This window comes from Trichosurus vulpecula, chromosome 1, assembly GCF_011100635.1.
Source record: "Trichosurus vulpecula isolate mTriVul1 chromosome 1, mTriVul1.pri, whole genome shotgun sequence".
NCBI classification, from domain to species: Eukaryota; Metazoa; Chordata; class Mammalia; order Diprotodontia; family Phalangeridae; genus Trichosurus; species Trichosurus vulpecula.
Window position 1 is genome coordinate 72,435,841 of NC_050573.1, and position 27,830 is coordinate 72,463,670.

Genomic DNA, 27,830 nt, shown 5'->3' on the forward strand with positions numbered 1-27,830 from the left:
TAACAGAGGAAAGACATTAAAATTAGGAGGGATTGAAGAGGACTTCCTGTGGAAGACAGGATTTTCAGTGGGGCTCAAAGGAAGCTAGGGAGATCAGTGGTCAGAGAGGTGGAGGGAGAACATCTCGGATATGGGGGACAGACAGAGAAAATGCCTGGAGCCAAGAGATGGAGTATCTTGTTTGTGGAATAGCTGGGAGGCCAGTGTCACTGGATTGTAGACTACATGGCAGGAAGTAAGAGATGAGAAGACCGGGAAAGCAGGAGGGCTCCAGGTCACAAAGGGCTTTGAATGTCAAACAGAGCATTTTGTATTTGATCCTGGAGGCAATAGGGAGCCACTGCAGTTTACTGAATAGGGAGGTGACATGGTTGAAGCTGCACTTTAGGAAAATTACTTCAGCGGCTGAATGGAGGACAGACTGGAGTGGGGAGAGACTTGAGTCCACAGATACGGCAGCACCTACTGCGACCCTCCAGGTGATGAGGCCTGCACTGGAGTCCTGGCAGTGTCAGAGGAGACAGTGGGCGTACTGGGGAGATAGGGTAGAGTGGAGATCGACAGCTTGATTCCGGGGGGAGGTGGCGGGGGGTGGGGGGTGGGGGGAGACACAGTGAGTCTGGGATGACTCCTTGGCTATGAGCCTGGTGGGGGCAGGGCTTAGGGGGGAAGATGACTGAGTTCAATGTTTACTGGACATATAGTTCAAGATGTCTGAAAGGCAGTTGGAAACTTTTCAAAGCTCTCTGACAACCATTAACTTGGCAATGAAAAGTTCTCGGCCCTCGGCCACCTGGCCACATCCAATCCACAGGAAGGATGGGTGCAGTGTCTGACCAAAGAAGAAGGCAACTTCAACATGGCATCAAGTTGTTCCAAGCTTTATTTAACATCAGAGGAGAATAAGGAAATTGTTTGGGGAAACACTGAGTAGGGTTACTATATATCGATTCTTTTTTACAAAACACCTGATAAAGACATTGATGGCTTAGATTCGGGGCCCGCTGGCCAGCTTCCAGCCTTCCAGTTTGCCCGCCTTCAAAAGGGCAGCGGCAGTGCCCATGTACACACACGCTGCTGCTCCGCTGGTATAGCTGTGCACTGAAAGAAAGGCAGAGTCAGGTGGCAGGGCCAGGAGCACTAGTCTGGACATCCACCCACGCACCCTCCTGCCCACACTCCTCCGCAAGCCAAGCCAAAGCGTTTCTAGCATCCTTAGATTTGGAGGGAGAAAGGGGGCTTCACAGGACTCAACTCCCTCACCTCGTAAATAAAAAGCTCAAGGCCCAATGGGATCCCATGACTTGTCCCAGCTCACAAAGGGACATGGCCTCTGTTGGAAGGCCAGGCCAAGGAGAGGGGTGAATGAGCCTAGGAGCAGGCTCTTGGCCAACAGGCCCCAGCTTCACCTGGGTCACCCTGGGCAAGTTAATTTCTCTTGTCAAGATGGCAAAAAAACAGACTTCCTGCCCCTAGGCCCCCTCTATGGGGCACAGAGGTTAAAACCCCTAAGCCTCACTCTAGCCCCTGGATTGTTCCATCAAGGAAGATCAGAGTGGGCACCACTAATCAGGACCCAGTTATCAGACCATTACCAAAGCTAAAAGGGGTCTGAGAGGTCACTAAATTCAAGCCCTGTGCTTACAGAGTCAGAGACTGGATCTGGAGGGAACACGGAGGCAATCTGGTATAATGGAAAGATGCAGAGCCAGAAGACTTGGGTTTGAATTCCGCTCCCCTACTCATTTCCTGTATGAGTCACTTTGGCTCTTAGCCTCAGTTTCCTCAGCTGGAAAATGAGGGGGTTGAATGAGTTTGAACCCTAGGGTCCTCCAGCCCTTTTAATTCATAGGACTGGGAGATTTGGAACAGCAAATTCAGCCATGAGTCAGTGGGCAGGGCTACAAAAACCCTGCCTCGGACTTACTTCGGGCCCCGAGGGTCATGCCAGCAGCACAGCCTCCAAAGAAGTAGTTCAGGGGGTCATCTGGTTTTTCCCGAATTTGAGCACTGACACAGGAAGTGATCCCAAATATGGCACCTATGGCAGCTAGAATTAGAGGGGAGGGGGAGAACAGGAAAGAAAGCAATAAGAACATAAACCAACAAAAATCTCTCCTGCTCAAGAGAGACAAAAAACACAGATGCAAAGGTTTTCAAGGCCAAGAAAAGAATTTAAATCATAGATGTGGACTGAGAAGACTCTTCTCAAGAGCCCAAAGAAGCCAACCCCTTATTACATTACAGATGAGACAACTGAGGCCTAGAGGAGAATGGCCCAAGGTCACATATGCCCTGAGTGAAAAACTCCAAACTGGCTGGAACCACAGAATGCCAGAAGTGGCAGGGACCTAAGCGAATCACAAAATCTCAGAAGCCACCTAGTCCCTCCCACCTGTACCAGACCAAGAAACCCCTCTATAACATGACAAGTGGTGAGGCAATCTTCCTCTAGCCAGGGGCATGCCTGGCTTCCGATGGCTTCCCAAGACAACCCATTTCACTCCTGAATAACTTTAATTATTTTTTCCAACCGCTGCACCTCAACCTTTTCAGCAACTTCCATCCATCAGTCCTAGCTCTTCCCTCTGCGACCAGACTGCCTAAGCATGATCCCTCTTCCATAGGATAGGCCTTCAAATTCTCAAAGCCCGCCATCTTGTGAGCCCTGAGTCTTCTCTTCTCCAGCTTAAGTTGGTTCAGTTGGTTCTCAAGGCTCTTTCTCACCAATGCCACCCTCCTCCTGCACATTCTCCAGGGACTCAATGCTGCCTCCAATATGGCACCTGGCCTGACCCCTGTATTTCAGATATGGTGTGATCAGGGTGGAGTGGAAGGGCCCTGACCTCTTTCATTCTGGGCTCTCTGCCCTTCTCTTAATGCAGCCCAACATTCCAGGGGCTCTTTTGGCTGCCATGTTGCTACACTGACTCATAGAGTGCACAGTCCTCCAAACCCACACAGTTTTTTTTCACATGTCTAGCTATACTTCTCCCACTTTTTACATATGAACTTGACTTTTTAAACTCAAAAACAGAACTTTACATTTAACTTTATTCAATGTTATCCAATTAGACTATTTTTTCATTGATGCTAAGACTGAATCATAGAACACCACAATGGCTAAAAAATAAAGATTCCAGACGGCCCAAAGAGCAAGGCAGAGATGCAGGTAGGCCGGAAATAGACTGCAGCACATTACCAACAATGGCCTGTATGCCAGAAATGGCATAAAAGGTATCAAAAAAATGTATGACTGAAAATGGAGGTGGCCTGAGAGCAAAGAACACATGGTCAGTCTGAGCACTGCACTACTACTTAACAAATGTTAAAGGACTGTAAAACATTAGAGCAGGGATTCTTAGCTTTAGTGTGTCATAGTTCACCCCACCCTCCAGCCCCCCATAATTTATCAGTCTGGTAAAGCCTATAGACAAACCCTTTCTCAGAATAATGGTTTTAAATGCAAAAAAAACAAAACACATTTACAAAGAAAACTATCTTGAAACAAAATTATCAAAATATTTTAAAATATTTAAAGACACATACACATTCATGGACTAAGGACCTCTACACTAAAAGGTCTTCAGGGCACTGGGTGAATCCTCCGTAAAGAATTTACTGAAGGACAGAGTTAGACAAGATGAGGAGACGTGGACAAGCTGGGGTCTGAATTGTCACAAGAAAATCCATGGAGTGATACAACAAGTCAAGTCAAATGAGTGAAGTGCTTTCCAAACCTTAAAGCACTAAGGAAACGCTAGGGTTTATCATTATTACTTTCAACTGCTGGATGGGCAGATCCGGCCCATTCCCTTTCTGGCCTGGCCAGCTCTCCAGTCATCAATGTGTTGGCTAGCCCTCCCAGCTCAGAGTCATTTGGAAACTGGATAGCTCCGTTCTCTGCAGCTTCATCTAGATCACCACTGAAAGTATTAAAACATAACAAGGCTGGGCACAAACTCCTGGGGCAATCCCCCTAGGGAGCTCTCTCTTATTTGATGTAAAATTTTTGTGGAGATCTTTTTTTTTTTATACTGCCTAATTTCCCCTCCCTAGTCCCAGCTCTCCCCCACCCCACTCCATTATACCATATAACAAAGAATTTCTTCAAGTTTGATATTGGAAGATATTGATTTTCCAATTTGATTTGATATTTGATATTCCAATTTGATTATTCTTTAGGTCTACTCATTCAAACAATTCTGAAAGCTCATATGTCTCTATCTGGTCCATAAAGATAGCATTAGAAATTTTATCAAATGCTTTGCTAAAAGCTATGTCTCTAAAGCAAGGGGATTGGACCATATGACCTCGAAGGCATCTTCCTGCTCAGAATCTTTGACCCTTTGGTTAGAACATTCTCCTAATTGAGCTCAAAATGCTGCCAACAAAGAAAATGACCACTAGTCTGACACACTGTTCTTGATGAAGCCAGGCTGGCTCCTCAGGATCAGTTTAGGGCCAGTGACTCAACAAGATTTGCTTCCAGCCCTGAGGTCTCTCTCCTGTTCTTTGTGATCTTTCCTGTATCATTGGCTCGGCCATCGCAGCAGCTCCTTCCTGGGTACCCTAGAAGAGGAGCAGCTGAGCACTCCCTTACTATCTCCTTATGCAATATAGGGTGCAACTCTGTATTAACCGTGAGAGATCTTACCATCACCTAGTCTTAACTTCCCCCTTCAGAAGGATGAAATTGAGATGGAGAGGCAATGACCTACCCAAGGTCAAACAGCAAGTGAGCCGAAGAAGGGTAACTCTCCTTGCTTTCACTCTAATGTCCTACCATAGAATCCAGGACCACAGAATCATAGGTTTAAAGGTAGGAAGGTACTGGAGAGGTTACCAAATCCAACCCCCTCCTAACTGGGCCTCAGAGAGGTTCAGTGATCTGCCCAAGGTCTCACAGATAATATAGGTCTGAGGCAGGGTTCCCGCACACAAATTCCCGACTCATGCTAGTTCAAGGTTTGCGGTCGTGTGCTACCCATCTGGGGAGCTCCTGAGGGCAGAGACCATGTCTTCTTCTTGCTAGGATCATGGGATCTGGAGTTGGAAGGGCCTTTGGAGGTCATCTAGTACAACCTTCATTCTGCTGCCGAGGAAAAGTGAGTTGCTTAAAGCTATATAAAGATTAAGGAGCAAAGCCTGGGGCTGTTTATGCTGCCTGGCTTCCTCTGGGAAAAGACAAAGGGGACATTCATTAGGACAGTTCATGTGGACAAATGGCCAGTGCACCTGAGAATGACAAAATGGGATTACCTGGGTGACATCCATCACTTGGAAATTGGGAAACCTGCTCTCTGTGGCTTCATCTGTATCTCTAAGAAAAGCATTAGAACAGCAGGAGAGAGGATGAGCACATACCCGGGGGCCGCCCCCTAGAGCTCCTGGGCCATATACATTTCATATACTCATTTATTGCTCTCTCTTGTTTATCAATCAATCTCTTTTGTGACCCTTCTTTCTCTCAGAGACTAGCCCTTCCTGAGAGGGCACAGCCCCTCCTTCCCCCCAACTGCCAGGGAGACGACGCTCCAAGTTATATTTCAGGAGAAGCTATAACTAAATCATTTTCATTCGGTGGCAGAAACAGTGCTGAATGTAGGAGTGAGGAGACTGGTGTGGAAAACAGGCCCTGACATTTATTTACTACGTGATCACAGGACAGGCCCTCAGTCTTCTGCATAATAGGGATCTTGTAGTTTCTCTTATGATTCTAAGATATAGATGAGATGCCAACTTGCATTGGTGGAGGGAGTTTCTACACCAGGAGTTCACAAAGGTTTGAACTAGGGGAAAGAGGGGGAGGGGGGAAATGAGAAAAAGAATGTTTGCACTGATTACCTCACTGGGTGGCTGTGAAGGAAGCACTTTGAAAACAGTACAGCTCTGCAAGTGAACACTCCCCATAGCGCCAGGCAGATACTCAGCAAATTTTTGCTGACAGCCCTCTGTCCAATCTGGCCTCATCAGGCCCGTTAGGACTCCCAAACTTCAGTTTGCAGAGAATACTTTTACCAGAACCTAGGTGAGGGCCTAGACCCGCAAATGCCTGGCCTGGGAGCCAGGAGATCTGGCTTGTAGTACTGGCTCTCTCTGACACTTCACTGTATGACCTTGGGCAAGTCACTTCCTTCCCTGGGCCTCTATTTTCCCTCCCATCTGTGAACTACATAGGCAGTATGGCCCGGTGTCAGAGCTTTAGTGTTAAGGTGAGGCCTGGGCTGGCACTCTCCCTCCTGGAGAATCTAGGGCAGGGCTTACCACAGTCCCTGGCTCAGAGGGTTGTTGTAACAAAGAAGGAGGCTTTGCAACCCTGAAAATGCCTCATAAATGCCAGTGAGGAAGAGAATCCCAGCTGTCAGAACTGGCAGGGACCTCCCCAGGGACAGGGCTGAACCTGAGAGGTCATCACGGGGTGCAAGGGTCTCCCTTAGCCAGGGCAGGTCAGCTCCTCATTGGCACTCCATGTTGCCCCAAGTCCTGAGAAGCAAAGGGCCTTGCCCAGGGTCCCTAAGACAGGATCTGAACTCAGGCCCTCCCAGCCATCAGGCCAGCTCTCCACTATGGTGCTCCCATGACTTGATAGCATAGCTATTAAGTGTTGGAAGAAGGATTCAAACCTGGGTCTTCAGTGCTCTGCTCTCCCCATGACTCACACTGTCTCCACATTTCACACAAACTGATGCTCAAAGCCAAGGTCACACAGTGGGTGGGGAGAGCCAGAACCAGGACTCTGGTATCCTGATTCCCAGGCCTTGTAGACAATGACCTAGTCTCTCCCTCCAGATGTCAGGAAGAGAAGAGGAGATCACTATTCTGAAATAAGCACTCCAGCAGTGTCACACTTGACTTAGAAAATCGCCAATGAACATTATCTAGCTTGTCTTGGATATTATTTCTTTTGTTAAACATTTCCCAGTTTCACTCTGGTTTGGGGTATGACTGCTTATGAGAGTCTGCCATCTGCTCTACCTCAAGCGCATCTCAATGCCACCCTTGACCTTATGACAAGGCAGTGGAGTTCAGGATGGTGCAGGTCTGGCGAAGGGAGGGGGAGATACCACAGGGACTGCCCCTCATCATGACAGGCCATGCATCATTGTGGAGCCCAGTGTCTTCTTCTTATCAAATGGAAACTGGCCATGGAAATTCGTAATCACCACAGATCACTGCACACTCAGCTCTCTTCGGAGGACTTAGCAAGGTGCTCGGGAGAGAACAAGATTTCTCAAAGAACATGTGCCTTGTGGGAGACACTTTGGACAATGCTCTAGGGATAGCTCAGGGAGGGGGCATGAGAAGGGCAAGCCCCCTTCCAAAGAGGAGAGGAAACCATGGACTTGGGCTCTAATATACCTCTATTTTCACAACAATTTATCACGTGCCTACAAAGTACAAGGTCCCATGCTGGACCCTGGGGAGACAAAGATGGATGGGATACAGACCCTCCTCTCAAGAAATTTACAATCTAATTACTGGGGAACAAGTACAAAAATCAGGATGCAAGAGACCGAGGCCACTGCCAAGGAGAGACCCAGACAAGTGCTATACAAAACCCAGAGGTCTTGAGTACACCTTAATCTAATAGGACTGGACAGAGGGACTTTTCCAGCAGCTAGAGGTGGGGACAGAGAAGGATGAGTGCCCTCTAGAATGGGTGACAGCATCAGCAAACGCACAGGGGCAGGATGAGGACAGAACAGGGGCCAAAGAGAGAGGGGTCCAGCTTAGGGAGGCCTATGGCTCTGTGGGCTGCAATCAGATAACAGAGGAGCTGGAATGAGGACTTTATTTAATAAGCAAGGAGAAAGCACTAAGGTTTTTAATAAAGTAGTGCTACAAATGGAGCAGGGCTTAGGGAGATTCCTGGGGCTGCAGCATGTAAGGCTGGAGGCAAGGAGGCCCATTAGGAGCCAACTAGAAAAATCCAACCAAGTGTTGGAAAGGGCCTGTGCCTGGGCATGGTGGGAGTAAAGAATGGACAGATCTCGGACACCACAGAGGTAAAAGAGGAGCTAACTGGACAGTAGGGGGTGAGGGAGAAGAAATCAAAGATGACTCCAACGCTACAAAGCTGAGACCATAAGAGGACAGTCATTTCATTGGAGGGAGTCAGACGGCAGAGCTGGGGGGTGTTGGGGGTGGGGGGCTGAGCTGGGGAATGACTGAGTCTGAGGCATCATCATGAAATTCAGTTGGAGACACAGATGGATTCATGCAAGGAGCGAGCGGGGCCCAGGACAGGCCCTCAGGAGAGCCCTCTGCAGAGCTGTTCCACTCCAGGATCCAGCAAGTCTGCTTCAGTTAAGAAAGGCTCGTGGCAATCTAGGTCAGAGAGAAACTACAGAGACAGGCAAGAGCTTGGCGATTCAATGTCACAGCTTCTGATGGTGCGTGCCTTCACCCAGTCAGGGGGAAGGGGGCAGGAAGTAGTAGCATATGCCTCGATGCTAGGCCTGACAATGCTACATCTACAGGTACTGGGATTGATCATAGAAACAACAGTACCCCTATAGTGCTTTAAGTTTGGCTAAGCACTTCCTTCATAACCAAAAGACGTGGGGAATGTGAGAATTATCGCCCCTCTTTTCTAGATGGGAAAACTGAGATACTGCTCACAAGCCCACAGCCAGTCGCTGGGATGGTTCATGTCCACTGACTTCAAATCTCGCCTCTATCTACGCTGCCGAGCTGCCCCAGACTAAAGTGTGGCCAGGCCCCTCTGCCCAGAGCTCAGGCTTTCCAGAGGTGCTACTGATTGTGGGAAAGGAGATAGTGTAAACAGCATGACCCTGTGGAAAGAGGACCACAGTCGGAAAGGAGAGCCCTGAGTCCACCCCAGCTCCCAGGCTGCTGGGCAACTGTGTGGAAGGTGTCTTGGGTCATGTGGCAGCACCCATCTACAGATAACAAGCCTGAGCCAGAGCATTCTTCACATCCCAACCAGTGCCCTCGGCCCCCTGCCAGCTCCCCGCCGGGCTGACACGGGGGACACAGAGCTACAAGAACTGCCCCGGAGCAGTCCCAAGTCTCCTTGGGAAGACGTTCATTTCTTCATTCACTCTCTCTGTGGGAGACCCTGTCCCCAGCTGTGTTTTAGGGACACAAATTGTGCTAATGCCGCATCTCCCTTCCCTAGAGGAGTTTATGGGAAATGCAAGGGAGTCACTCCCTCATCCACTGAACTGATTCTGCCTGGGTCCTGCCCTAGGTGTGGGGGATATAAAGATTTTAAAAAACCACAGCCCTTGTCCTCAAGGCAGTTCAGACTAACTAGCCAAGAGGGTAAACACAGGGAAGCAATAAGAGAGAAGCATGGAGGTGGGGGCAGGCACATCAGGGAAGTCTCTTACCCATGGAGAATGTAAACTTCCCAGCCCTTAACACTGCTTCAGCAGATGATTCAGGTGGGACAAATACAAGGTGGTAGGCAGATGCCACCAAGCCTGCAAAAAGAAAATGTTTCTTGTTAAACACTGTTCTTCATTAACAAGTAACAATTTAATTCATTCCTTCAATGGACCTATGACCTCACTGAAGCAAGTACTCCACCCCACAGTTCAGATCATAACCCATTCATGCCTTTCCAGCCAGTGCGGCTTGAATCTTTGGGAGAGGATCCCTCACCTGTGAGAGGCACTGCTGTAGGTATGTTTACCTTTCCTGGGGACCAGTGCCATACCCAAGCTGGCCAGCTGTTGTCCCTGCTCTTACTTCCCAAGTGACCCACTGATTTCCAATCACAGATTCTCTTTAGGCTACGCCTTATGCATCAGTCAGTTGGAAATATACTCCAACAACCTGCTTGTGCCCATCCTGCAGCTCTCCAACGAACTTGGGGGTCGCCTGTAACTCTGAGTCCTCAGAAGGTGTGTCAGTCCCAAAATGTACAAATACAGAAGATTCCTGGAAGAGTTCTGGTGTCAAAAGTGGAGGCTGCTGTGTTAGGAAGGGGCTACGGGTCACCACAGCACGTATGCTTTCTCCAATGCTCCGCCATCTCCCCCAGCTCAATCTGAGTCTTTCTCACTGTCCCCCTACAGAGGCTGCCCGACCCAAACATGTGAAGTGACGGACTAACTCCATGATTTCTAGCCAACACCATGGTAGCCTGGACAAGGGCCATTCTTCACCCATGTGAATGACTCGGCTGTTGGGGTATCATGGATTTTTCTGAGGGTAACTCTAACGTTCTGGGGTGTGATGCAACTGGGACAATGTCACCCACCAAGAGGCACATTGGGAGGACCTTGCCATCCAGGGAGTATCCTTATTCCAGCAGGCTGATCACGAGGTTGGCCATGGAAAGATCATAGATTCAGAGCTGGGAGGGACTGCAAAGGCCAGCTCATCTAAACGCTCATTTTAGAGATAAGGAAACTGAGGCCCAGAGAAGTCAAATGATGTGGCCAAGTCACAGAGCTCTTCAATGGCAGAGACGGGATTTGAATCTGGGCCTAGCAATGCACTTCAGTTTAATTTGAACATTTTTACATACTTAGCATGTACAAAGCACAAGGGGTCTAAACTGTTATTCCTCCTGCCTGGTGTTAGTTGTAACTGTGTGTTATGTGTGAATGAATTTCCCTGGTAGGTGAGTATAGAAGTTAAGAGCAAGGGGCTGAAGACTAAGCCTCTCTGAATAAAGGGAGAGAGCTCAGAGACCTGAGAAAAACCAGGCAGGCTCTGGTTTGTACTCAAGGAACTTGTGACAACTATCATCAGGTACCTCCTTAAAGATTTATCTGACCACATCACTACCCTGCTCAATAAACTCCAGTGGCTCCCTAGTGCTTCTAAGATAAAACATATCTTATCCTTTGTTCTGCTTGCCTTTCCAGACTCACTGTACGTGATGCTCCTTGCACCCCACAATCTGGGGGTATAGGCCTCTTTCCCCTATATGAGATCTCTGGAACCTGCGAAATGGTCAGCCCTCATGCATGGAACATCCTCCATCCACCCCCCTCAGTGGCATCTTCCATATCTCCTCCCTCTCCTTCAAGCTTTAGCTCAAGTGCTGCCTTCTGCATGGAGCCTTCCCGGCTGCCAGTGCCCACCAACTACCTTCCACTGAACTATCTCCTGTCTGTTTCCATCTCTTTAGATTCACTCTGCATATATTTACATACACACTTGTTGGGTCTGCCAATAGAATGAGAACTCACTTCGAACATTCTTTGTACTTGTGTCCCCAGCACCTAGCACAGTGTGGCACAGACTGGTTCCTTTACAACCACCCTGTGAGACAGACAGTACAAGCTTTATTAGCTCCATTTAATCAACAAATATCATTTGGGAAGAAGTATGGCTAGGATTAAAACTTTCCACACGGAGGGGCTAAGGGTGAGGGAGATAACTAAAGGGCTTTATGCTGACAAACAGGGGAAGTAGGAACATCATCGTCATCGTCACCGTCACCACCACCACCACCATTCCAATTTTACAGATCAGGAAAGTGATGCCAAGAGAGCTTCAGGAATCTGCCCACAGGCAGGAAGTATCAGAGCTGGAGTTTGAACTCGTGTCATCTTTCCACCAAATTGGCTCCCTTTCACACCATGAGCAGAGCTCAGAGGTGAGAAAGCCCGAGGTAGATCTGGGGGGTTTACTGAGTAGGTTAATCTATCCGTAACCATGTTTTACAGCTTAGCTCAAGATCCCCCTTTCTCCGGTCACCTTCTTTCTGGACTCTCCCTTCCCATGTCCTACTGACCCTCTCCTCTCTGAACCCTATAGCCCTATCTGGGCTGTTCTCTGGACATGCAATACAGAGCCTTCTATGACTTAATGTCTCCATGCCTCATCTCCCCCCTAGATTTTAAACTGGGTGAGGAGGGCCTGCATCTTGCAGTGACTCACACGCGGTAAGTGTCTACTAACTGCTCAATCGCCATTTTAGAATAAAGGAAAACGAGGCCTAGAGAAGAATCGAGGTCACACAGCGCCTCAGTGGCACAAAGGGGCTAGCCTACTATTAGCTGCCACTCCCCGGAGCCTGCCTGGTTTTTCTCAGGTCTCCAAGTTCTCTCCTCTTATTCCGAAAGGCTTGCTCTTGGCCTCTATACTCACCTACACAGGGAAATTCATTCACACACAACACACAGTTACAACTAACACTAGCTAGGAGAGATATCTCCAGAGAAAGAAAGGATCATGATACTTAAGAGGCTCCCTGGGGGCAATCCCTTCATCTTACAGCAAAGCAAAGGAAGGTTCCGAGATGACAAAGGTTGTTCTGCTTTTCCTTCTTGTTAAGTCCCACCCAGGGCTCTGGAGAGGCAGTGTGGGAGAACGGACTTGGATCCTGGAAGATCTGGATGAAAATCCTGCCTCAGACACTTCCTAGGTTTAGGATGTGAGCTACGTCACTCACTCTTTTCGTCTGGAAAATGAAGCTATCTTATGCCCTAAGATTACTGCAAGGATAAAATGTCTGGTGCTCTGGAATCCTTAAAGCACCATCGTGCCCTGCACCACGCCACCAAACCGACACCTCACAGAATCTTGAGGACATCCTCAGAAAATCGTAGCCAGAGGGGACTTCAGCACTCACCAGCCCAGCCCCTTCACTTTACAGGTGAGGCCCAGAAGGGTGAATCACACAACTGAGTGGCAGAGCCAGTGCCCAGGACCTAGGTTTCCTGCAGCCCAGCTCAGGGCTCTTCCCACTACACTGACTTCCCAGTCCTAGTTTCTCATCTTCCATGCTTTTTGACATGTGGTATGTACAGAACACCTCCACGTGGCTGTCCCCCAAACAACAAAAGCTTCACGTCCAAAGTGGAGGCCCCCTAAGCTGTTACCTCTTCTTAACCTCCCTGTCGGCATCAATGGCACCATTCTCCCCTGGGGCCCCATCTTTGGCTCGGCCCCGACAGCTGCTCCACAGTGAAGCGCTGCCAATTTCTCTCCTCCCTTGCTCATACCCAGCCCATCGTCGCCATCCTTGCAGCTGCACTCTCGAGCCGGATCACTTCACACCTGGCTGCCTGCAGCCCCCTTCTAGGGGGCCTCCCTGCCTTAGCCTCCAACGTTTCCACTCAGGTCACATTTTCCAGCCCTTGATCCCCCTGTGATGTGCTTGGCTTCTATGCAGGGCGGAGCCCAGAACTGGCCTCAGGACCAGAGTTTGGGTCTGGCTGGCGCTGAGTGGAGTGGATTCATTCCTGGCCCTGACGGGTTATCCCAGTGTTTAGACAGATCCCCAGTGAACACTAAACATACCGCCTCACTGCGAGCCAGCCTGTCTGTACATCCCGTGCATATGCGCTCTGTCTGTGAGGTGAGGTCCAGGGCAGGCTGCTGAAAAGAGCAGGGCCACCCTCTCCCCTCCCCCTTTCAGGGGCTTCCAGCCCTCCTACGAGGCATACTGGGAAAGCGAGGCCAGGACAGGCTTCCCTCCTCTTTCACTATACAATTCTTCTCTCTGAGCCATGCAAGAAGAGCACATCACGCTATCCTCCTCTTCTCCCTTTCCCTTTTAGCAGTATACACAAAGACAGACCAATGTAACAGCCTACCACAGGGACCTTCCTCACGAGTGCCCTCTAAATTGTCTAGTCCCATCTTCTCATTTCACAGAGGGGTCATGAGACCTGTCCAAGGTAGCACAGCCCCTAGGTCCCAGGGCCTACCACGCAAAGCAACGCTGTTGGGGCTGCTTTAATATACGTCCCCAAGCAGCCCCATTTATATCCACAATTTAAAACACTGAAGAAGCATAAAACTTAAATAATTAACAGCGACTAAGTGTTCAATTCCATTTTGCCACATCCCAAGATGAGCACTAGGTGGCGCCATAGAACACAGAGCCCTGGGCCGAGTCAGGAAAACTCATCTTCCTGAGTTCAAATCTGACCTCAAACACTTGCTAGCTGGGTGACCCTGGGCAAGTCAGTTAACCCTATTTGCCTCAAGTTTCCTCATCTGTAAAATGAGCTGGAAAAGGAAATAGCAAACCATTCCAGTATCTCTGCCAAGAAAACCCCAAAAGGGGTCAGGAAGAGTCGGACTGAAAAGAACTCAAGACCACTACACTGACCTACACTGGTTGTTTTGGGTGGGATCTACAGAGTCTGGCCCCACAGGAAAGCGTTTTGCCTTGTGTCAGAGTGCACTCAGGTGAGTGCAATGGAAAGGACACGGGGCTCAGAGCCAGCAGACCTGTGCTTCAGTCTTCTTGTCTGGCACTAAGGTGTTCCAAAATCTGCTACATTTCATTTCTCCCTAAAACACACACTACACTCAGTGGAACAACTATTATTCCCCACACACGGCTTAGGCTCTCCCAACTCTGCCTCTGCTCACATTATTCCCTATGTCTGGAAGGGCCTTTCTTTTGAGCTCAACTCAAAGCGCTATATAAGGCTGAAAAGACTCGTGCGGCCATATAAGGCATTTACTAAAGCGCTTAGGATATGCCAGGCACCGGATACAAATGCAAACAAACTAAGACAGTCCCTACCCTCAAGAACCTTACATCCTAATAAAGATTATATATCAAGGGGATCTAGAGAGTGGGGGAGGGGAGGGAAGGGGTGCTGTTGAAGAGGTAGAGAAAACCAGAGAGTCAAGCCTGGAGGGAAAGAAGAATGGTGGTCCAGGTACAGACCTCACCAACCAGGAAAGGGGCCTCATGCAGCAGTGATATCTCCAGGGCAGAAAGCCTACTGGTGAGGCAAGAAAATCCAGACAGTAATTAAGAGCCTAAGCTGGGGGGGGGGCTGTGATGTGTATCCCCCACCCCCCAAAGGAAGCCAGATAAAGGACTTCTCCATACCTACCCTAGACACCCCCTACCTCCCAAAAACTCAGAAGGCAAGTGACCCAAGTCCTTGCTCAATAGGAATCGACTGAAATATTCCCCAGAGGGGAACTGAAGCCACTAATGTTGTAACAATTAGTGGGAAGTTTGCCCTTATACTGAGCCTATATCGACCTCTGCAAAAGTTCTACTCACCTTTTCTAATTCTGCCCACTATGGTCTATTCCAATACTTTCAAGACTTAAAAAGAGTTTTGTTTTGTTAAACACAAGTCATACAGGACTCCAATGCATAAAGCAACAGGACTTTATTACGGAACATTTTAAATGACACAAGGGAAGAATCAAGGCTTAAAATGAGGCACCTGGGGTCCAAGGCTAATGATACAATGGGGTTGCAATCACCAGAGGGGAATGGATTGGATAAAACCAGTTTTCTGTTGCTAGACCTCAGGTGTGGCAGTCCTCAGGCCACAGCAGAGAAAGGGATGAGGGATTTCAGTGGTGGTCTTTTGGGGAGGCTGCCCTGGGATCTGGCACACCTAAGTTTTACTAAGCTCTCTGCTTCTCTTCCTAAGTGATGTGTGTTTGGGTTCTTGTCTCCTCTACACCAAGGGAGCTCACCAACATAGGCAAGGGCTAGGGCATGGACATTTTCCCATAGGCATGGAAGTCTCCAGAGGAGGGCAGGAGGAGCGAGTCAACAGCAGAAAGGGCCTGTCGTTAGCAAGCCTTTTCTGTCAGAGGAGTCCCAAAAGCACAGATTTAGAGCTGGAAGGAGCCTTAGTACAACCTCCCACGTTCCGAGGAGCAAACCAAGGCTCCAATAAGTAAAGTGAGCTGCCACAAGTCCCACAAACAACAAAGCAGAGCCAGGCCGTTAGGCCTAGGCCAGCATGCTTTCTATTAAACCACACTGCCTTCAGGATATCATCAGCGCCTTCCTGATGGATAAAGCAAACTTGTAAGATGATTCCAGGAAACTCAGATACTGCTCAGCTATGAGGTCGGTGTTCCAGTAATCCCTGACTCTCAGCGTTGGATAGGCCCTTGGAGGGCAGCCAGGCCAACCCTTATGGGAGCCCAAGGCCCCTCTATAACCTCCCTAAGAAGAGATCAATCCAGTCTCCACTTGGAGAGCTCCAATTATGAGGGAATTCAGCCCATTCCATTTGAGGATGGTTTGAATAATTCTTAAGCAGCCTCTTTTCCTAACAAGTCTACAACCTGCCCCCACTGCTCCAACTTCTGCCTTCTGAAGCCAAGTTCAACCTTCCATGTGACAATAATTTAAATACATGAAGATGGTTAGTGTCTATGTGTATGTGTGGGTGCACACATCTGGATGAGGGAAAGGATATATATGTGTGTGACACTGTGTGCACACATGTATAAGTGACAGTGTACAAATATGTGAGGAGCACTACTTTATGTCAAACCATCGGTAAACCTTTATTAAGCACATATGCCAGGCACTAAGCCCTGGGGATAGAAAAAGATGCAAAAGATAGTCCCTGGCCTCAAGGAGTTTGTAGTCTGGGGAGAGAGCATGCAAACAAATGTATACAAAGCAAGTACATACGGGATAAAGAGGAAATAATTAATAGAAGTACTAAAATTAAGGGTTGGGGAAGACTTGCAGTAAAAGATGGGATTTTAGTTGGGACTTAAAGGAAGCCAGGAAGGTCAGTAGGCGTAGCAGAGGAGGAAAAGCGTTCCAGGCAAGCGGGACAGCCAGAGAAAGTGCCTGGAGCTGAGAAATGGAGAGTCTTGCTCATGGCACAGCGGATCAAAGAGTACACACTGGGGAATAAAGTGTAAGAGGACTGAAAAGGCAGGAGGCAGCTAGGTCACGAAGGGCTTTGAATGTCAAACAGAGCATTTTGTATTTGATCCTGGAGGCAACAGGAAGGCTCCAGAGTTTACTGACAGGAGGGGGAGGATGATATGACTGGACCTGAGCTTTAAGAAAATCACTTTAGTGGCTGGATGGAGGATGGACTGGAGTGAGGAGGCTTGTGGCAGGCAGATCCAGCAGAAGGATATTGCAATACTTCAGGTCTGAGGTGATGAAGGCCTGCACCAGAGTGGTGGCTGGGTCAGAGGAGAGAAGGGGGTATGTTCGAGAGATGATTCAAAGGGGAAACTGACGGGCCAAGAAACTGGATATAGGAAGGAGGGGAGTCAGAGACAGTGAGGTGTCCAAGATGACTCTTAAGGACTGGGAGGACGGTACTGCCCTTGTAAAGGGCATGTAATGACAGGGAAGGTAGGACACAGGGGGGGGTTTAGGGAGAAAGATAATGAGGTCTGCTTTGGACACACTGAGTATACGATGTCTACCGGAATCCAGTTCAAGAATGTCTGAAAAGCAGCTGGAGATGTGAGACTGGAGGTCAGCAGAGAGAATGCGGAAAGACAGGCAGATTTGAGAATCATCAGCATAGAGACGTCATTAAATCCACAGGAGCCAATGAGATCACAAAGTGAAAGTGAGACTGTATATAGAGAGAGAAGAGGCCCCAGGACAGAACCCTGAGGGATGCCTATGGTTAGAGGGTGTGATCCGGAGGAGGACTGAGCAAAGGAGACAGAGGAGGAGCGGTCAGTCAGGTAGGAGGAGAACCAGGAGGGGCGGTGTTCTGAAAACCCAGAGAAGAGAGTATCAAAGAGGACTGTGATCAACAGTGTCAAAGGCTGTGGAGAGGTCAAGGAGAATAAGTACTTAATGAATGCTTCATCAGTCTGTCTCTATAGCAACAACAGCTACTATTTACACAGCACTTCAAGGTTTGCAAAGGGTTTTACAATTATTATCTTATTTGAGAAGCACAACCACCCTGGGAAGTAGGTGTTATTGTTATCCCTATTTTACCAATGAGAAAAGTGAGACACAAGTTAAGTGACTTGCCCAAGGTCATACTGCTAGTGTCTGAGGCAGGATTTGACCTCGGGTCTTCCTGATTCCAGGCCACATGGTGCATTATGGCACCCCCTAGCAGCAGCTGCTTCTTAATGCAGCTTAGGATTCTTTTATCTTTTTTTGGCTGCAGTTTGTTAATTCACACTGAATCTGTAGTCACTATAACCTCTCTATCAGGAGTTCTTACCCTTAGGTCCCCAAGGGTCTTGTGATTAAATTTCAAGGACCCATCAACTTTAGTGGCAAGAAAATTACATGCTGACTTTCACTAACTTTTGGTTTTCTTTGTAATTCTGTACATTTAAAATAATAAATTTACGTATTTAAAAATATCCTGAGAAGATCCATAGGCTTTAGCACCCTGCCAAATGGGTCCATGACACACATCAAAGTTAAACACCCCGCCCTACACCACTTTCAAACAAACTGTTGTCTAGCCACAACTCATCCCCATCTTGAAACTGTTAAACCTTTTACTTGGGGTCAGGAAATCAAGTTTACATTTGTCTCTATTAAATTTCATTTTGTAAGATTCAGCACAATGACCTAGCTGTATTTTTAATACATTGCTGTCCAATGTGTTTATGAGCTAACCCTCTCAGGTCTGTGTTACGTGCAAATCCGATAAATCTGAGTCATACCTTTATCCAAATCACTGATAAATATGTTAAACAGCACTGTGGCAAAGCTTGATTCCTGGGACACTATTGTATTAAAGACCTCTCTATTAGAGACTTTGAGCCATTAATGACCATTTTTCGGTTTAGTCATTCAAAGAGGTCCAAATCCACAATACCTTTACTATATGGTCTACATCTTTTAATCTTTCCCACAAGGACAGCAAGAGAAACTATCAAAGTGCTTTCTTGAAATCAAGTAATTTACGCCTATAGCAGGCCTGCACAACCTGCGGCCCATGGGTTGTGCAGGCCTAGTCTATAGTAAACCTCTGAGCTAACAGTCTGCTGCGGTATAAAAACAGAAATAAGTTTAGTTTGAGACGACTCGTTCTAAAGAAAGCCACACTATCTTACTGATTCTCCTCTCTCTTAAGTGCTCACAAACCATCCCTTTAATAACATCCTACAATTCTGCCAGGAATTGATTTCACAAGCCTAAAAAAACAAAGAGTAAAGATGTGCCTTTTTTTTTTCAGTCCTGTACCACTTTCATTTTTCAAAATTTTTCAAAAATCTCTTCTGGAAATTCAGCAATCGCACATGCCTACTCTTCTCTCAGGGCCCAAGGATGTAGTTTATTTTAAGCCTCACTCTGATCTCGCTGATTGAAAGGAAGAGTAGGATCTTGGTCTCAATGCCCTATTATAACTAGTTTTGGTCTAGCTTTTCCAGTTCAAATAACATTCTTTTTGGTAGGGAAAAAACCTGAAGCAAAATAAAAGTTTTATAGTTTTGTTTTGTTACCCACTATCATTCAATCCGTTCTAAGCGTATGCTATATCTCCATGGCTCTTTTGCTTCCATCTTTAGCATCTACTATCATTCCGAACTGAGCTTAAGCTTTAAACAGTTCTGATAACTTTTTCTTTGAGTTCTGAATTCTCTCCCTCCTTCCAGCTCCTCTCCCACCCACTGAGAAGCTTTATAACTTATATTTGTTTTTTGGTACTTGTCCTTGATTGGTCATCTATTATTGTTCTTATTCAGTCGTGTCCAATTCTCCATGACTCCATTTGGGGCTTTCTTGGGAAAGATAACTGGAGTGGTTTGCCATGTCCTTCTACAGCTCATTGTATAGATGAGGAAACTGAAGCAAACAGGGTTAAGTGACTCATCCAGGGTCACACAGCTAGTAAATTATTGGAGGCCCAATTTGAACTCAGGTCCTCCTGACTCAGGAGGTGCACTCTATTCACCTCAACATCTAGGTGCCCCATCATCTATTTATACAAACCCTTTTAAAAAATATCTGAATTGGTCAATGATTTCCCCATATCAGTCTCTTTAGGCAGCTGCCTATTTTCTTCCTTATTGGAATAGTTTTGTTTGTATCTATATCCCTTGTAGATTTTTTAGACCATAGGATGCTACTCAGGCTGCTCTCTGAAGACCATGCTTTGAAGCCTCCAGTTCAGGTCACACAATGCCTGGTTTTCCTTTTCTCCTCCAGCAAAAATTTTTAACATGGATCATTTTCCTTTTCTGGACACCAAGGTCACTGGTTAGAACTGGATTCAGAAAAATAGCTCCCTTGATTATTTCCACCATCTTTTGAAGAATTTAATCATTAAATCTATAACTTCTTAGTAGCTCTGCTTTTAGGAAAAAGAACTCTAGCAGATATCTTGGGTGACTGATCATATTATGTCTCCATGACAGTTTTATGGCCAGAAATCATCTAGCTTTCCTTTTGATCCACACGGTCTGTAGTATACTGATAACTCTTCTAATTCTGCCTTCACTGAACCTTCCTCCAAATATCCTCTACTATGCCTCACCTCTCTGGTGACTAGATTTCTCAAGTCAGTATGTAGTTCTAATACATAATCCTATCTAATTTCTTCAATTACTTTTAAGTGAGGCTTACCCTTCCAGAGCCATATGAAACCTAGGGCTATAGGTCTTATTCCACATCTCAGTGATTTCTGTAACAACAAATTTACCTCCCTGAATTAGATTTCCCTTTCATCTTGCTTGCTATCCAAACCCTGGAGCTTGTGCATTTATCTCCTGCAAGATCCCAAGAATAAATGTCACTTGACTTGCTAGCTCTATTCCTGGAGAGAATTGTTCATCTTCTCTTAATAATGTCCTCCCCCATAACGCTCTCACGCGACCCTAGCCCAGAAATTCACCTCACATACCTGTATGTATGGGACTTGGGACACAATAACCCCCCTGGAAGCCCCCTTACTCCCAGAAATGCCCATGCAAACGTCACCCCAGAGAAAGTCTTCATTTTCAGTGACTCCCAGGGGTCTCCCAATAACACCCCTGGGGGTTTCCCATTTCCAGCGGCTCAAATGCAGGTGGACAGAGGACCCTCAGGTGCACAAACCTAGATGCAGATCCATCCCCTCACTCCCAATGAGTTCCCCAGGGGATTTTCCACTCCTAATCCCTCCGTGGGGGAGGGACTCATTCCCATTAAAACACAGATACAGTGATTCCCCCTCCCCCCCCACTTCTCCCTGGGAAACCTTCATTGCCCCCTCCCCGTGATCTGGAAGCAGTGACCCCTGGAAGGGAGGAAAAAAAAAACCTCACCCCCCCATAACCCGGATGTAGTAACCCCAGAAGATTCCCCCCTCATTCCCCGACCTTCCCCTGGGGGGAGGCCCTTTCTTCCCACGACCCACAAGCAGTGGAACTCGTTTCTCCCCCCAGGCCTCACCAATAGCGGCACCCATCTTGGTGGTGACATAGGTCTTGCGGTGGCATTCTGTGCCATCGGGGGCGTCCCAGTATTCCTTCATCAGGTAAGACGCCATGATCACCCCCTCGTCCCGCCCCAAGGGCAGCTACTCCAAGTCCTGCAAGAGGCACGCATGCGCCAACGTCAGGCCGCTGTGAGGCTACGGAAAACAAATCTGCACAACTTTATTGAGAGCCTCTGCGAGAACACGGACAGCCTAGATCGGGGGCGGAGCCTGTATGAAGAGGGAGGAGTTGGCCCCAGGGGTGGAGCATTTTCAGAGTCAACGGATTGGCTGGAGTGGGAAGGGCTGGGATGAAGTGGGTGGGCATTCATTGAGCCAGAAGATGCCTGGTGAGCGAGGATTGGCTAAATTAGAGGGGCGGTATTGCCTGAAATAGCATAGGCAGGCCTGGCATGGTAGAGATGGATGAGCAGGGATTGGTCAGTGTTCGTAGGTGAGGATTGGTCGAGACGAATAGGCGGGGCCTGTCGAGGTGGTTAGGTGTGGATTGGCTCCAACAGGTCGAGTTGTGAGCGGTGATTGGTCTCTATGAGGGGGCGGGGCGGAGTCTCTGGGTCCGGCGGCGGTTTCCGGAGTAAGGTGAGGGGTCTGGCGGGGCCATGTCGGGCCCGTCCCCTGTGCAGATCCGAGAGGCGAACGCTCACCTGGCTGCCGTACACCGGCGGGCTGCGGAGCTGGAGGCGCGGCTCGGGGCGGCGGAGCGCACGGTGCGGGAGCAGGCGGAGAGTCTCATCCGCAAGGACGAGCAGTTGCGTGGGGCGCTCCGGGAGCTGGGCCGGGCCAAGGACCGGTGAGGGCCGGGAGCCGCGGCCCGAGAGGGTGGGGAGGAGGCTGGGAGAGGGTGGGGGTGGAGGGCTGGGAAGGGGTGGGCTGGGAGATCTGAGGTTGGGGGAGCTGGGCAGGGAACTGTTAGGAGGACCGGGAAGGGGAGTATTTGGGAGACTGAGGAGGGAATCATGAGAAGGGGTAGGAGTAGTATTGGGGAGGCTGTGAGGGGGAGTGTAGGGGACTGGGAGAAGTATTGGGGTGCGAGGGAGAAATTGTGGGGAACTGGGAAGGGGGAGTGATGGGACGACTGAGAGGGGGGCCTAGGGGAATAATGGGAGGATTCAGAGGAAGAAAACTGGAGACTGAGGGGGCTTGGGATAGTGAGGGAGGTTGTGGGAGTGATGGGAGGCTGCAGGAGTGATGGGGGCTCTGAAGGGGCTGGGGGTGGGAGAAATGAGTCTGTGAGAAAGGGGAGAAGTGAGCTGGGTATGGGGAGGAAGGACCAGGGGACTGAGCAAGAGTTTGTGAAGGAATAAGAGAATCCAGAGACCGCAAGGAGCTTGGGGGTAATGGGACAGTTGGGTCTTAAAAGACTGGAGAGGGGTCAGAAACATGAGGGACTGGATTGAAGGGTCCTGAAGACACTAAGAGGACTTGAAAGATTCCTAGAGAAAGTGGAGCATGGTATAATACTGAGAAGGAAGTGATGAGAGACTGAAGAGGGCTTAGAAGGGACTGGAAGAATACAGAGGAACTTGGGGACCAAGAGAGGGAGGGGAAAAGGAGGTCTGAGGGAAGTCAAGGGGATGAAGGAGTTTTTGAAAAGATTGGGGAGACTATTAGTTACTTAAGGGGACTGGGTAAGTACTTGTGATCTTGTCATTGTAAATTACAATTTACAAGTGTAGAATTGTCTGAGGTGTTTAAGTCTACAAACGTTTATGAAGTGACTTCTTTGTGCAAGGCAGCATCCATGTCATAGTGGAGAGAGGGCCAGCCTTGGTACAGGCAAGACCTGCAATCAAATCCTGTCTCTGATACCTCCTAGCTGAGTGAGCCTGGGAAATCATTTAACCTTGTAGTGGTCTAGGTAACTCTCTGAGGTTGTAAGCTGCTAACCTGCATTGGTAAAGGGAGTCCCCTCACCTGGGGCTTTGTTATCCTAATAAAGTTATGTCTGGTCTCTCTCCTTATCCGATGTGCAAGGCACTAGGAATAGCAGCACAGGCATAGGCCCCACTCTTAAGGACTAGAGGGGAAGACTTGGATGGCTAAGGTATAAGGGTGAATGGAATAACCATAAAGGAGAGGTCTGGACAAAATACCGTAAGAAATCTGAGGAAGGGGCGGGGGGAGGGTGGAAGAGGAGTGATGGTAGTCCAAAAAAGGCTTTTTGGAGGAAGTGGACCCTAAGGTGGTTCCTGTAGAAAGGCAATACTATACTAGGTAGAGATTGTTCAGTGTGTTGAATTAAACTGATGGGGGTGGGGGGGGGATGGGAGTAATATGATCAAAGTCTTGCAGACAGGAAAGAGCAAGATGAGAACTAGGAACAGGGATGAGAGTATTCTGCTTAGCTATGTCATACTGTGCAAAGGAGACTCCAGTGAAGTAAAGCTAGAAAGGTAGGTTGGGGCCAGGCTAGAGAGGGCCTCTAATGCAAGGCTGTAATGTTCTATGCTTTTATTTGGTGTGCAATTATTAAGATACAATGAGGAGCCCCTGGAAGTTTTTTTTTTTAAAATACAGGATAGAGTTTCAGGAAGTTTATTCAAGCAGCAGTCCATAAAAGCTGGATTGGAGAGAGAAGAACTGAACAGCACGGAGGCCAATTAGATTGGAAGGCAATAGTCTAGAACAGAGACGTCCCTAGGCCTCCTGGTTTCCAGACCAGGGCTCTCTTACCACATGGTGCTACTTCCCAGTGGGGGGTGCGTTAAGCCCCGGATGCCCAGCTTGTTCTTGGTCTGTGGTGAGGTCCTCATTTCTGTGGCCCTAGGGACAAGTTTCAGCAAGAAAGATTGCTTCCTGGGTGGGTTTTGGCCAGGGTTTCTTGGGAGGAGACAAAACAATGAATGTGAATAGCCTGAGTGTCAGAAGAGCAGTGTGGAGTAGCCAGAAAAGCGCAGGACTTGGGTTCAAGTCCTGGATCTAACAGTATGACTTTGGTCAAGTTACTATACTTCTCAGCCTCAGTTTTCTCATCTGTAAACTGGAGGTAATATTTATACTACCTACCTCATAGGGTTCTTGCTAGGAAGGCACTTTGCAAACCTTGAATCAGTATTGAAATGTGAATTGTCATTATTCCACTGGGTAAACAAGGAAAGGGGGTGAATTGTTTCAAGCCTGCCTAAAGGTTTACAGAGGACCTTATATAAAGTTTTTGATTTGATCCTTTGCTAGTTCAGCATCTGTCTTCTCCCCTCTGAACATGGATGTCCTCCAGGGTTTTGTTCTGGGTCCTCATCTCTCTTTTTCATTCTCCCCAGGTGATTTCATCAGCTCCACTAGGTCCAATTATCATCTCCATACAGGTAGATGACTCCTCAATTTAAATATCTAGTCCTAATTGGTCCTGAAGTCCAGTCCTGAGGCAGCAGCTGCCTGCTGCTTGTTTCTACCTCTGGACGTGCCTTTGGGCATCTCATACTCACCATGTCCAAAACAAAACTTGTGGTCTTGCCCCTGATCCCAACTTCCTCCGGTCTTCTCCATTTCTGTTGAGGATGCCACCATTCTTCCAGTCACTTAGGTTTATAGTGTCTGAGTCATCTTTGGCACATTTTTCCTCACACTCTATATATAAAATATGTCTTGTCATTTCTATCTTCATAACATTCCTCACATTGTTCCTTTTCTCTCTACTCACGCAACCAGAACCCTAGTTTGGGCCCTCATCAGCTCTCACTTGTACTAGGAAAGGAGGAAATAAGCATTTTAGTAAGCACCTACTATGTGCTGGGCACACTTGGGAGCACTTTACAAATACCGCATTTGATGCCCACAACAAACCTGTGAGTTAGGTGCCATTTTACAGTTGAGGAAAACAGGGCAGGTAGAGTTACGTGACTTCCCTAGGGCCACCCAGCTAAGTAAGTGTCTGAGGCTAAACCTGAACTCTGGTTTTCCTAAGCACTCCAGCCACTGGTCTTCTCATTATTCTGCCTACTTCCAGCCTCTCTGTTCTCCAGTGCATCTTTCACACAGCCGCTGAAGCAATATTCCTGAGTCACAGGTTTGACCATGAATATCCAGCCCCTGTGATCTTCAGTGACTCTGTTGCTTTTGGAAAAAATACAGTTTCCTCATTTGACATTTAAAGTCCTTCACCATCTGCCTCTAACCTACCTTTTGGACTTATTTCCTAGTATTCCCCTTCACATACATTACCTTCTGGCCACACTGCCAAATACTAGGTCTTCCTCAAACTCAGAGTCCCATCTTCTGCCTCTGTGCCTTTCTATCCTGTGGGCCACCCATCCCCCTATGCCTAGAATCCTCTACTTAGAATCCCGAGCAGCCTTTAGGGCTTCGCTTAGGCGCTGCCTCCTATGGAAAGCAAGCCTATCCTGTTCCCTCCTCCCATAGTTAGTACTTTCTCCCTTCTCAGATTTCCTTGTATACTTATTTTGTAAAAGTTGCATCCTTCCAGTAGGAGGTAAGCTCCTTGAGGACAGGGAAGATTCATTTTTACTTTTGTAATCCCAGATCTTAGCAATGTCTGACAGGGGTTTAATAAATGCTTGTTGAATTGAATGAGACCAAAAGATTTTTTGTTTGTTTGTTTGTTTGTTTTTTCCTGGTGTGCATCCCCGCCCCTGCGAAGAGAGATCGCAGATCTTCAGGAAAAGCTCTTTTCTTCAGAGGGGACTGTCCAGAAGCTTCTGACTGTGATTCAGGAGAAAGACGCCCTGATCGTGCAGCTGAAGCATCGCAGTGAGCTGTTGCACAAAATCTGCCAGCGTCGGCCCCTGCTGGACAGCCTGTTGGCCTACATGGCTGAAGGGGAGCAGCTTGGCCCTCTGGCTGGGTCAGGGCCGCCGAGTGCCAGCAGTTCCCCACTCCCTGATGGTGCACCCGAGACTGATGGACCTACCTGCCCACTCTCCAACAGTCAGGCCTTCTCTCTCAGTGAAGATGATCTAGATGACAAGGACTTGGACCAAACTATGTTTGGAACTACGGTGTGAGCTGTCCTGCCTCTTAGCCTCTCCCTTCCTCCAGGGGCTTCTTTCCAGTCCTTCTCCCTGTGGTGGTAGCCATTAAAACCTGAGGGATGAGGGTCCTCCAGGTCATCCCTCAGAGAAGCAATTCTGGGTCCGTTCCTGGCCCTGCCCCAGTGCGACACGGGACCTTGTAAACCCACCTGTCTTTCAGGAGAGGAGCCATGGTCTATAAAACTCTCCAGTTCTAGATTCAGGAACATAGTTTCCCCCTTCGCCCCCAGTCTCTCCTCTCCTTAAAAAGATTCCTCTCTGCAGGACCTTCAAACTCAGGGTGAATATAGACTAGCATCTCAACAAGGGAGGCACTGTCTTAGTAAGAGAGAAGTTTAAAGGAAAAACATAGCTTGACTCTGGGGGGCAGTTTCTCTAATTCCCAATTGGGCTTGGGAGCCAGGTGGTCCTGTTTGGTAGTAGAAGGGTTTCTGGGTATAACAGTACAGTGAAGGTTATTGATAGTGGACCTGACTTCTTGGGAGAACTGAGTCTCCAGTCAGTTAACACCATCCTGGAGAAACCCCAGACTTGGAAAAGGTAAAATCAACATGTAGTTGGAAAGGGTAGATAGATTGGCATTTCTGAAGATCACATTATTCCAGATCACTGAGGCTTAAAAGAAAAAACCCTGGGGCTCTTCTCCTTCCCCATTCCCTCTGCTAGCTTCCTGTTCCTGTTAGCAGCCTTGACAGTGATCCATACTTTGAAAACAGTGCCATCCCTAGAGGTAGCAGAGAAACTCCTCGAGGAATTAGAAGGAGTTTCTTATTTTGAATAATACAGTAGTGATCTGGGACGCAAAGGTTTGCTCATTTAATATGTAGCCTGTGTTCTAAGCCACTCACACTTTTCTATCAGCTTTAATAGGCAGTTTAAGTATATTTTAAAATACTCTTTTTCAAATACTACATTTGTTCTTGAGTTTTTAAAAATTCAAGTGGGAGTTGTTTTCCCAAGTGGCCCAACTAACCTCCATTCATATCAGATGGTTGGAAGGTTTGGCCAGGGCTTATACTTCTTCACCTTCTAATGTTGAGCCAGCTGGTTTCCTCAAGGCCTGTTACAGGGAAAACTTCTGGATAAGAAAACAGTGGTTTCCATGCTCTGCTGAATGATTCTCTGATGTCAGGTGATACTCAATGGAGCAGAATTCCAGCCTAAAAGAAGAATTCGAATCTTCATTTGGAGTTGATGGTACCAGGATTTGACCTGGACACCTCTTTAGAAGAGCACAGACTATGGAATACAGACTGGGTGGAAGCTCTATATGCAGCTCTATGTAGCCAACTAGAAATCCTTTTTTATATCTAATAGATGTCTATATTTTACATGTCTGTTTTCTATGGGGTTATTCTCAAACCGAGCTGTTAAAGGGAAAGTTCACCACTTGAGGATAAACATTTCACTTTTTATAAAAGCAAGTAAAAGGAGAAAGTCTTGCCCCTTTGTTTCCTTAATTCTCTGATCGAAGCATGCAGGGCCTCCTCACATCTGCCCTGGCTTTGCACACAGTGGGCCAGGGGAGGTCACAGAGGGCTGTCAGGGGTCAACTAAACGGAACAGGGGTCAGCTAACTCAGGGAATTCCATTTCTGTTCCTCAGAGCCTCCATCCAACAAATAGCGTAGGTAGATAGAACAAAGGCCCGTGCATCCTGCTGCCTGTGCCTCTGCCTGTCCTGCACAGGGGGTCCATTGTGCTAGTGGGCAGCAAGGCTTCAATTCAGAGCTAGAAGAACCTTAGAG

The 27,830-nt window shown here is 47.9% G+C and overlaps 2 protein-coding genes across 2 annotated transcripts; one reads left to right on the forward strand and one right to left on the reverse strand.

The window, feature by feature from the left end:
• Positions 1 to 860: 860 nt before the first annotated feature.
• NDUFA11 (NADH:ubiquinone oxidoreductase subunit A11) lies at positions 861 to 21,258 on the reverse strand. Its single transcript, XM_036734818.1, has 4 exons — positions 21,050 to 21,258; positions 9,360 to 9,452; positions 1,928 to 2,050; positions 861 to 1,101 (listed from the first exon to the last, which is right to left on the reverse strand). The coding sequence occupies exons 1-4, from the start codon at positions 21,144 to 21,146 to the stop codon at positions 989 to 991; spliced, it is 426 nt and encodes a 141-aa protein (XP_036590713.1). The 5' UTR covers positions 21,147 to 21,258; the 3' UTR covers positions 861 to 988.
• A 369-nt stretch (positions 21,259 to 21,627) lies between these two features.
• VMAC (vimentin type intermediate filament associated coiled-coil protein) lies at positions 21,628 to 27,516 on the forward strand. Its single transcript, XM_036751813.1, has 2 exons — positions 21,628 to 21,885; positions 25,693 to 27,516. The coding sequence occupies exons 1-2, from the start codon at positions 21,695 to 21,697 to the stop codon at positions 26,054 to 26,056; spliced, it is 555 nt and encodes a 184-aa protein (XP_036607708.1). The 5' UTR covers positions 21,628 to 21,694; the 3' UTR covers positions 26,057 to 27,516.
• The last annotated feature ends 314 nt before the right edge of the window (positions 27,517 to 27,830 follow it).